Source organism: Pinus tabuliformis, chromosome 7, assembly GCF_031772625.1.
Source record: "Pinus tabuliformis cultivar Carrire ecotype Pingquan chromosome 7, CPIR1, whole genome shotgun sequence".
In the NCBI taxonomy this organism is placed as follows: Eukaryota; Viridiplantae; Streptophyta; class Pinopsida; order Pinales; family Pinaceae; genus Pinus; species Pinus tabuliformis.
The window spans coordinates 1,630,645,367-1,630,656,626 of record NC_142293.1 but is presented as its reverse complement, the minus strand read 5'-3'; the positions used below and the strand labels follow the sequence as shown (position 1 = coordinate 1,630,656,626).

At 36.3% G+C, this 11,260-nt stretch overlaps 1 protein-coding gene across 3 annotated transcripts; it reads left to right on the top strand.

The window, feature by feature from the left end:
• The first annotated feature begins 1,183 nt into the window (after nucleotides 1–1,183).
• LOC149254504 (uncharacterized) lies at nucleotides 1,184–4,988 on the top strand. Of its 3 annotated transcripts, none has more exons than XM_089460188.1 (4): nucleotides 1,184–1,394; nucleotides 2,351–2,871; nucleotides 3,527–3,740; nucleotides 3,855–4,988. In XM_089460188.1, the coding sequence occupies exons 2-4, from the start codon at nucleotides 2,539–2,541 to the stop codon at nucleotides 4,367–4,369; spliced, it is 1,062 nt and encodes a 353-aa protein (XP_089316314.1). In that variant the 5' UTR covers nucleotides 1,184–1,394; nucleotides 2,351–2,538; the 3' UTR covers nucleotides 4,370–4,988. The 3 variants fall into 3 exon arrangements, with proteins under 3 accessions (XP_089316314.1, XP_089316315.1, XP_089316316.1); XM_089460189.1 differs by having other exon boundaries at nucleotides 1,184–1,414; XM_089460190.1 differs by lacking the exon at nucleotides 1,184–1,394 and adding an exon at nucleotides 1,440–1,601.
• The last annotated feature ends 6,272 nt before the right edge of the window (nucleotides 4,989–11,260 follow it).

Sequence of the window (11,260 nt, the reverse complement as noted above, 5' to 3'; positions counted from 1 at the left end):
ATTATAAAATGTTTTTATTTATTTCTATTTCTATTATTATAATTATAAAATATTTTTATAACAATTTAGAAAATAGCTAATGTATCTAGAAACAAATTAAATTTACCTACAATTTAGTAAAAATATAAATAACTTTTTTTGCTCCATATCATTTCACATTATTATCATTATAAAATCCGTTTATAACAATTCACATTATTATCATTATAAAATCCGTTTATAACAATTTGGAAAATATGCAATGATCATTATAATATTATTATAATTATAAAATCAGTTTATAATAATTTGGAAAATATACAATGAATCTAGACACAAATTAGGAGAAGATGCAATGAATCTAGACATAAATTACATTGAGCTACAATTTAGTAATAATGTAGATAACTCAAACGATAAATTCGGAAGAGTGTAAACACTTTATTTTTTGAATTTTTCCAATAACTATTATTAAAAATATACTATATAATATTTGTAAAATATAATTTTTTATTAGTTTTTTTATATTTTAAAAATATAAATAAATTCCAAAAGAATCTAGAACGTCAAATAATACGAACACACATTTCAAATCCAGAATTCCAATAGTTTCTAGTCGATTTGTTATAATATGATTGGTCAAAATTAGGTAGTAATTTATTGGAATCGCAAATTTGATAGTTAGTTTTTGCATAATCAAAATGTCTCAGGCGAGTTTTTCAGAGTGCTGAATCCAAATATACAGTTAAAAATTCATTTTAAATAATACAAATTAAAATTTAACCTTAATTTTTTTGGCCGGATTCGATCACCAAAATCTCCAAAAAAATCACATTATAGACTCCATTTGTGACGGAATTGAGAAACAAAATTTACAGAGAAATACGTCCAAAAATGAAAAAAGGGGATTTTACAACACGCTTCACACACTCTGTCGAAACCCTCTGGTTCGTTCTTTTACATTTCCGCACGCCACACGGGCAGGTTCGCAGGGCGGCAGGAGACTTCACGGCACTTGCGTCAGCGATCGAACCCACCGGGTAGCAATTATATCTTATCCGTGAACGCGATTAACACGCGGCCGCGTTCGCCTGAAACAGTAGGCCAGGTGGCGCAATCGTTACCGTTACATGTCTTGTTCAACGAATCAAAGCCGCGGAGGGTTTAAATATACTCACCGATATATTCGCCGAATTGGAAAATCCAATATCTTGTTCCGCACGGCTTGTGAGCAGGACGGACGCCAAATACATTCAATTTTGTCATAGAGACTTTAAATATCCTTATCATATTATTTCGGTCATAGACTGGAGTCGCGAACGGCTGCATCAGGGTTGGAAAAAGACACGCTTTTGTTGGAGATAAGTGGATACCTATTTTAGCAGAGGAAACTTCTAGATTCACACCAATCGCAGGTAAGGCTTCGTTTCAGCAGGTATCTGTAACTTCTCCCCATGAATTTAGAGTAATCTTCTTAGTTTTGTGTATATATGTGTGAGATGTATTTTTCCCTTTCTCGTTCGATCGGCGATTCGAATATTTCGCTGGATCGCCTTCGAGCCGCGGCCCTAAGGAGTTTTGTTCTTGTTTCTTTTGAGATTATTTTAAGATTTTACCTTAAGGTATGCCGCAATAGCCATGTTTGTGGTAAAATCGTGCCATATGATGTGGAATTTGGAAGAATTTTGTGTAAAGCTTGTTTGCATTTTTTGAAATTCCGATTTTATTTGTGTTTGCTGAAATTTGCCATGTGCTTGGTGAATTTAGAAGAAATTTTGTAAAATTTGTCTGTGTTTGTATTGTAGCTTGTGGAATTTACATGGATTTACAGCCTTGAGATTGTGAGTTTTCTTGGTTTCTTTTTAAAGGTTGTTGTATGAATGTCCGGTTAAGATTTTTGGGTGTCAGGTAAAGAATTGCTTCAAAGCTTCTCCTTTTTCGGAAAACTTGTGAATTTCGCTATAATGTGCCTATGACAAGTTGAAAGTCTAAACATGCGGCCTAAATATATTTTGAAGGCGTCAAATTTCCCTGAAATAAAGAGCTGTCATCCGTGGCAGCAAGAGAATCTTAATTCTCTGTTTTCTACCCGCTTTTCCTGATGTTGAAGAATTCTCGCACGGTTGGAAATTTCTAGGGCACCCTTGTGTGGATGGTTTTGTTCTTTTATGTTGTGATGAAAGTCCTTCACAGGAAACATTTTGTGATTATAATCATACAAGCTTGGATACCAAAAGCCGGACAATTAGTTTTAGGGCTTTTTGCTCTGACGTTCTTTATTTTAATTTTGCCACAGAATGTGGAATGCTTGCTTATTTTGGATTTAATAACAAGTCTCTACTCTAAAACCTTGTTTTTTTTCATATCGCAGGCCGTTTGAGCAGAAAGTTTTTCATTTATAGAACACAGACAGTGCTGCGAAATATCTCGTAAGATGTGGGATTTGAAGGTTTGCTAAAACAAAACTTATTTGTTACGGTTGGGCTCTTCTTTGTTACGGCTGGGATAGAAGCGCCTCTTATATATAAGAGCTGGTGCATTATCTGTATATTCCAAGTGATGCCCGGTATATCAAAACTGGGGCCTGATGGACCTAGTATGTTGGAAGGCGGAGGCGAGTCCTACATTAAGAGCAAAAGTAACCTTACCGAAGCTTTGAAATGGTCAAGGGAGGCTGTCATTCATCCTGGCGGCCTCCAATCCCTACGGCGCCTTGCTGCAGATTATTCTCTGAGTTCTGTCGATAAGGGAAGCTATGAGAGCGAGCATGACTTAGCTGCTATGGTGCAAGATTTCATGGAAAATGGAAGCTCTGGGCAAGATGGCGGTTGTTACAGCAGCGACAGCGACTCTGGCACAACCAACATTTTAAAGCTTGTAGAAAGTATTAAGGTCAGTATTTGTTAAGGCATCAAGTTGATTAGAAAAGGGAACATGTCTTACTTGCAACACGAATAATTTGCCGAAAGAATAAAAAATTGATTTGTGTATGTTCAGAGGTAAAACTTCTTCACGATGTAACATTTTTGCAACCAGGGAAGTTAATCAATGTGCCTCCCGTGACATATCTTTATCCATACGATTTGGAGAAGGTTAGTTGATGTTGCAAGAATGTTATTCGCTGAAGGGATATGCTTGGTTTGACGCCTCTTCGAACAAACCCTCTGTTTTCTTCAAGCAGAGGATATGGAGTTGTTAATAGTACCGTAACAGAATGGATTCAGATTTGGGTCTTTCTCGATCTCTTTTTCCTTTTCCCGCTTTTGAGAATCTGCTTTTGAAAGCCCTTTGCCTGCTCTTCCTTTCCTCCCCCTCCCCCCCGGCAACAACACCCCCTTTCTGGTTTTTGTAAATTGGCAATGTGTTTGCCAAACTGCCTAAAACTTTAAGTGATTGGTTGAGTAAAAGAACTAAAGTCTCAAATAGACCGAATCGGTTTAATCACATGTTTGATATCGCAGAATAGTTCCATTTATGTTACTTAATGAGTTATCGATCCTGGATGTTCTTAGATTTTTTTTTTTACCTTGTCAACATTATGCTGTAGGGCCTGAAGACTTCGGTGATGCCATTCGAGAAGGATTTGCTCTCTGTGATACAAGCTCTCATTCTGTCCAATAAAATTGATTTTCATTGCTCAAGGGAAGGGATTTGCAAGGCTATTTGTATCAAGAAGTTGATTGTGAAGCATTTGAGGTCTATTGGATACAACTCTGCAGTTTGCAAGTCAGAGTGGAAGGGAACTGATAAAGTTCCAGGGGGTAAATTTTAGACCCATGGTTATTTTATGGCTTTCTAGATTCTCTTCCATCTGCATTAGTTCATAGAATTTGCAGTCAGGGATTAAAATTTAGGCTGTTGCCATTATCTTGCAGGTGAATATGAGTACATAGATGTTATACTGGAAGGTGATGACAGGGCCACTGAACGCCTGATCATTGACATTGACTTTCAGAGTCATTTTGAAATTGCAAGACCCATTCTATCATATGTTGGACTATTAAGATATCTCCCTGTGGTTTATGTGGGCAACCTTGCTAAACTTGAACAAATATTGGAAATAATGGTAGAAGCTGCAAAGCTTTCATTGAAGCAGAATTCAATGCCACTTCCACCATGGAGAACACTTGGATATTTGCGTGCCAAATGGTTTTCCCCCAATGAGAGAGAGCCTTTTGATTACAGAAGTAAACTTCGAAGGCAAAGTGTAAGTCCAGATTGGAGAAATGCAACTCCTCGCCCAAAGCAAAGACAATGCAGTGAGCTATGGAGAAGGTTGAAAGCCTCCCTCCTGACCGAAGTCAATGCTGGATCTGTAGTCAGGCCTATGTCAACAGAAAGAAATTGGAATGTTCTAAGCGAGAGGAGGGCAAACATTTTCAATGTTTAGTGCAGGTGATTTTGAATCATCTCCAACTGCGTGTGATGCATGCGAGTGTATTTTTTTCCCCTTCCTAAGAGTCTTTGCATGTATATTTTCGGCTTCATTATAATCGTGACGAGGTGCAGAGTTTCAGCAAGTTTCCGAGGTACTAATAATTCGTTACAATATTTTTGCTCCCTTCCCAAAAGTATGGTGAAGAGGTTCACGGCATTCCCATCATAAAGTCCCCCATTGGGCTATTGAATATTTTTAGTATTATATATTGTGCGTTTCTCCCCACACCAGACTGGATGAGAATCATCCCTACTTGTTTGAGGGACAAATAAGGGCCAGCTTTACCGCTACACCATTTTTTTTTGCAGAAAATAATACCAGGGCTGAACTTGGTAACATATATATTATATGTAGAAATGCCTGAAGCAAGCATTTCCAGCAGGGCCCTTTAGCATTTTATTTTGTAGATGGCTCAATTAATTATTTTTGACCACCATTAAAGTTATGTAGCTCAACTAGTCAAAAGCTGTGGGCAATCCATTTTATTGCATTGAGAGCTGTGATTTTGGAGTACACATTTTCCTTACCTAATAATAAAATAAAGGTTTGACTATCTGACTTTTTCAGGTTACAGCAACTCTTTTTCATTATTCCAAAAATTGAACAAGGATGTTTGACTATCTGCTTTTTCAGGGTACAGCAACTCTTTTTTCATTATTCCTAAAATTGAACCAGTATTGATTGAATTAGTAAAATGTCATTTTGTTTGTAAAATGTCATTTTGTTTAACATGAACACGTACGCATTAGTGGGAAGGTAGAATAATTAAGTGATAGAAAAACCAATTTTGGAAGGTTAAATACGCTTTAAATTTGCTTGGCATTGAATTTGTATCATTTGAATCATAATGTGCTATCCCATAAGTGATCAGCGATTTAAAAGCCTTGTAATTTCGTTTATTACTATTTTTTTTAAGTGATTAGTGATTTAAAAACCTTGTAATATCGTTTACTACGCAATTAATTTTTTTAATAAATGGAGTGGGAGTAATGACCCTCCTGAAGAGGGAGGTAGGTGGAGCTTACCCCTAATAAATCTCTTGGGAACTAGGCATGGCTTTCTGAAGGACACCATATTCATTAATATTCAGAAATTGAATGCCAAGTAAAAAAAATTTCTCTGAGCATAGGCAGAGGTGCACATGTTGCGCTGAGTAAGTGCAATTATGATGAGATCTAGAGATGTTGCATAAAGGAGGGAACATAGATTTGAAGAGGTGATGAGCCAATTGTTAAAAATTTGAGACCAAGTAAGTGCAATTATGATGAGATCTAGAGATGTTGCATAAAGGAGGGAACATAGATTTGAAGAGGTGATGAGCCAATTGTTAAAAATTCGAGACCAAGTATGTAGAGGGATGTTGGAGTGCAATTATGATGAGATCTAGAGATGTTACATAAAAGAGAGAACATATATTTGAATAGGTGCTGAGCCAATTGTTACAGATTTGAAACTGCTATGTCAAAAAAATATTTAGAGTGATGTTTTAATTAAGGTGCCATAGATCTAACTCTGAAAATGTATGAAAGAGGGATTTGAGTGGCGGGTGCAAGTTGGTGCTTGTAGATCAGGGGGTTGGAGTCTCTTTCAGGGTGGTGCTTATAAAGATCAGGAGTTGGTATCTGCAAACAAGTTGGAGTTAGTGCTTCTAGCAAGTAGGTGGTTGCGAATAAAAAGTGGGTTGGTGCTTACAAATTTTAATGTAAATTGAAGTTGGTGATTGCATTTACATTAAAATTAAAAGGTTTGTGGTTTTATCCCATATGAGTTTCCACGTAAATATCTTATGTTCAAGAGAATATTTTTGATTAGCTAAATAGTTGTCAAAATTTATGAAACACTAATTCACCTCCCCTTTTGTGTTTTTAATTATTTACAACATAGGATATCAGGGGATCAAACATCAAGAGACCAAGAGATTGGGATAACCTTACAATAATGACATAACTCGATGATGTCTCTTTATTGCCAAAGAATTTTCCATCTTGCGTCATAAAAATATACAATATAGTGTTATCAAGATTTCGGGATGAAGGAGTCTCAATTGTTCACAAAAAAATAATATTATAAATCCTTCACACTAACCGACCCTGATATGGTTCTGGGGACTCGTTCTTGTTATTTAACTAAAAGCATTGAAGAGAGTTCGTATTTTAAGGAAGTCAAACCCTCAAGTGTTATCATTAGTATGGGGTTAAGTCTTAATGTTCCTTAGCAATATAGAACTAATAGAAATGAAATCAAAATATAAACTACTAAAAATATTTAAACCACAAAAATTTAAAAACACAAATGTTTATTAATAACTTTAAACAAGAAAATTCATTAGAAAAATAAGAAGTTTAAAAGAAAAATTCTATAGGGCGCTTATTATTTTATTAAGTATATGAAATAATGGGGGGTCATTGTATAGACCACAACACAATACAAACCAATTAGGATTTTTCAAAGTATAGTAGCTCTGGGAGTTCCATCTACCCTCGGTAGTCTTCCAGTGACCCCTTGGGCCTTACATTGGGTAATTTTATTGAACCAATCCCTCCAAGTTTCAACATTCCCTAAGATGAATAAGGATATTTGGCCACAAAATTCTACAGGATTTTAACATAGGTTTACCAATTTATAGGCTTAGTGGCTATTCAAGCTCACTTACCCTCACATCTGTGGCACGAACCAATAATGAATCAATAATGCATTGGTTAGTTATTAGGGAGTAATGATGGTATAATGATCATAGAGTGAATGAGAGAATTATGGGAACACATTTTTTTTTCACATGTGATATTTCCACCAAGTGTTGCATGAGGAACTCACCCCCACCCACTTGGGAACTCATGTATATCCATTCACTTTTTGGACTTGGTTTATACCATGTCATCATAAATTTGGGTTATATTCATAAAGTGAATTTATGAATATTATATTATTTTCATGGCTTAGAAATCATGTCATGGTTCCATCCCTCACTTTTCCCTCTTATGAGTCCTAGCACCCAATAACCTTTTTATTTGGCGGTCTGTAGCCATGGTGTATTTTGTTAATATGGGTGTGATTACATATAACAACATTAGACTTGTTGGCCTTTTAGAACATGGGCTCTTTGGTCTTAATCACAAAGGTACTATGGCCTCAAAACATTAATATAGGCATGGAGTGCTAACACTACCCAACTGACCAACCTAATAGACATATGTACAAAAACAACACATGGGTCATTCTAGGGATGTTACACAATGTGTAGGGTGTGATCATGGGTGGTATTTGTATGTGGATCACCTTCCTTTTGTTGATATGTAGAGAAAAATCATTTATTGTTGCCCCTTCAGTTGCATTTATATACACTGACATGTTATTGGAGTAGAGAACATGAATTATGACATATTTTTTGAAACTTTAGACAAAAATATGGGTTAAATAAATGCTTCTTGTGATTTGAGATGATGAGATGCCTCCTTTGGATCGAAGAGTTTTTATGAGAAGGGATGAATCCCCAATCACCATGATTGTGCTTGATGTAATTTCAAAGAGCAAATTAAGTCCTTGGAACATTGCTAGGGTTTTGTCCTCATTATTAATTGTGACGCCAAGTTTCCCCATGCAAATTTATTGTTAGATGTTCTTTAGAGTCATAATAAACCTCTAACCTTGTGATTATTTATTAATAATTTAATAACTAACTCTTGATGAGAGGATGTCATGTGATCCATTCAACTCAAGCAACAATGTTTGTATGAACTAAGCATGGGAGTACAATGTTATGAGACCGTAAACATCATTACGAGACCAATATGGTTAAATCACGCTTCACATTATGAAAAACCCTTAAACACTTCATAGGCAAAAAAATTGAATGCTCAAAAAGCACAAATAAGTAGGGAATTAGGTCTCGATAGTCTACTTAATTTGATTACACACTCAAAATGAAGTCCCACCTTCAAGCTCAGTGAGGTGGAGGGAAGACCCTACAAACCTTTTTTCAAGAGATCCTGGGAGGATACTATAATTTATAATTGTAAATTATGAAATTTAAATAGATAAAAACTCACAAGATCATTTCAATGAAACATTAACCAAAAGTCTTAGCCTAAACAATTTACCACGACCACATAAGGATGAAACTAAATTGGATTACTCAAGCCATGGTGAGTAACCAAATAAGTAAAAAATTTCATTGTTAAGGACACTAGTTACCTCCTTGATTATGATGATGCCAAACTTGAGATACATCTTTGGAGTTGACTACTCTTAGATACATCCATCAAGGTTAGTTCCACTCACAATGAGAGTTAAATTACCCTATCTTAGGGCCAAGGGAAGAGTGGATGATACTAACCACATACCTAATAGATTGATGGCATTGTTCAGTAAAATTAGATATCTTAGAAGAAATAAATTACCCATAATTTTTTACAATAAAGTATGATGTTAAATGTGGGATCAATGTTTACACATTTGAGGTCAATCCATTTCTTACTAGCTTGGAGGAGATCTAGGAGGTTGTTACTTGGTCAAAACCTTAGATGGTAAAGGCATCTTCTTTGGAGGAGTTATTTCATGCACATTTATTGCAAATTTTTCTATGCTATTGATAGATGTCTCACCCTTTGAGGCCTCAAGCTATTTTTAGGAGGTTGTTTGCATATTTATTGAGGATTTATTGAGAATTTTGAGGACACTAGAGCTTGTTGACATGATCAACATTTGTGGAGGAGCCACATGGAATGTAATTGTGAATACTAAACTTTTATAATAAACAATGCACACATATATTATTTATAAAAACAAAACAATAAACAATGTAATTCACAAATAATACTCAGAGATTTACCTTGTAAGCTCTAATTGAGAAAAATAGCACAATTTTTAGAGCCATGCCTATAATTCTCTTTATATTATCTTCAGTATTTACAATACAATATAAGGATCCCAAGGCATCCAAAACTATAATCCAGTGGATTGGATTACATTATTGTGACAACCCTGTAGCTAACCCTTGTAAATATTATTATGAATTATAATTCATGTAAATAATGTGGAAATGTAAACACATTAACTAGCTGAGGAAGTGGGCACAGATTTAGAGGACTGAGGAGGAGGAGTTGCCTATAAACCCCAAGCCCTGCATTTATTTTATCTCCTAAATCCCTGTTGGTTTGATGGTCTTGATGTGCAGACATCTAATGGAGGAAATAGGCCTTTTGAGGAGAGGATGAGTTGCAAGATTTCCCTTGTAGATTGTGTTGACAGGGTCAGCACAAGAGTATTTTGGGGAAGAAAATTCATAACGAAGAGACCTGGGAAAGGAGAGTCTGAATTGATTCACATCCCGGGACCAAGTGGGAGGAGAAGAGGGGAGTAGTGGAGTTTGGCAGTGGTTGTGGTCTACCTGGAATGATTGAATTCTTCGAGAACCTATGTTATGCACTCATGGGATAGATTCCTTGAGCTTCTATTGAGGTCAGGGTTGTGTCTATGTTTTGATTATGGAGGCCTGAGTTGTACCTATTCATTGTTTTATTGAGGCTTGAATTGTTCATGTGTATATATTTACTGAGGCCTATGTGTATTCTTATGTGTTGTGTGCCAGAGAGAGTTCAATGTAATGGTGATACTTTAGTGCTAGTTGAGTTGATAAACTTGCTTGGGATTGCTTGTTGATAAAGTTCACCTCAGTAGTGGATTTTCTTGGGGTTGATAAACCACTGGGAAGTTGTTGGGTTGAGAAACTATTGGTTAGGCTAAGACACTCAAGTATTAGATGGGACTAATAAACACCAAGTGTAGCCTTGGGGATGATATCATTGGTGTTAGCATCCATTGATAAACTACCTGGATGAGTGGGCTCTGTTACCCACCAAAAGTGGGTGACCCCCATAGGAGAAATTTTCTCCTATCATCTCTTCCGATCGATTAGCCAACAACCCCTAAAAACCACTAGTAGTTGATGAAGATGTGCCATTCATATCTCTGCCACCTGCATCAATCATATGTTTCTTTGCCCATCTAGCAATAACACATGTTGAAAGGTGGGATTCTGATCAAAATGTTTTGATTCATTTTTCAATTAGGTGCTTATGCTTGTTTGCATTTGGGAATTTGACATGGATTATGGGGTGACTTGGAGGAAACACTGGTCTTGGACGTGAACTTGTTCCCTCGCCTTAAATGAGGGATTACTTTCCAATTGTAGTCCAGCGGGACCTCCCCTAATAGCCCAGTGGGTATAGGAGAGGCACTACTTGGGAAGCCATGATTGAATAACATAGCCCCATCTCTCCCTATTTCATACATACCACTTTCCTTCTTACATTACAAGCCCCTATTCCACCTCCATTCTTCAAGTTCAACTAATCATTGTTTCATTGGGATTTGACACCCACACATCCTCATACCAGCATAGGGTGTTGAAGAATCTAGGGCAAAGGGTTAATGGAATTCTTCTTTTCATGATAACTATTAATTCTTAGCTTGTTAACATTAGTGTGTCTTCTTTTATTCATTAAATAGCTACCATAACAAAGAGACAAGAACACAATAAGTTGACATTTTGCCAGGGCCAAAACCTCTTCCTCTTGGACAGGAAAACCTACATAAAATTCTTCTTATAGAGATTCCAATTGACGAACACCAAGACCATGACCCTTGACTAACTGAGCCACTCCAAGACCAAGCCACCAATCCTCTTCTTCATACTACTGAGATCATCGTCATCATTGCACCACTGAGACATCCATTACTGCTGCAACATCATTGAGATATTCATGAGAGCAAGACTGCGACACCATATCTCTATCTTTACTTAGTTCTTTGCTGCTTACCGATATCATCATTATGTAGATGAGG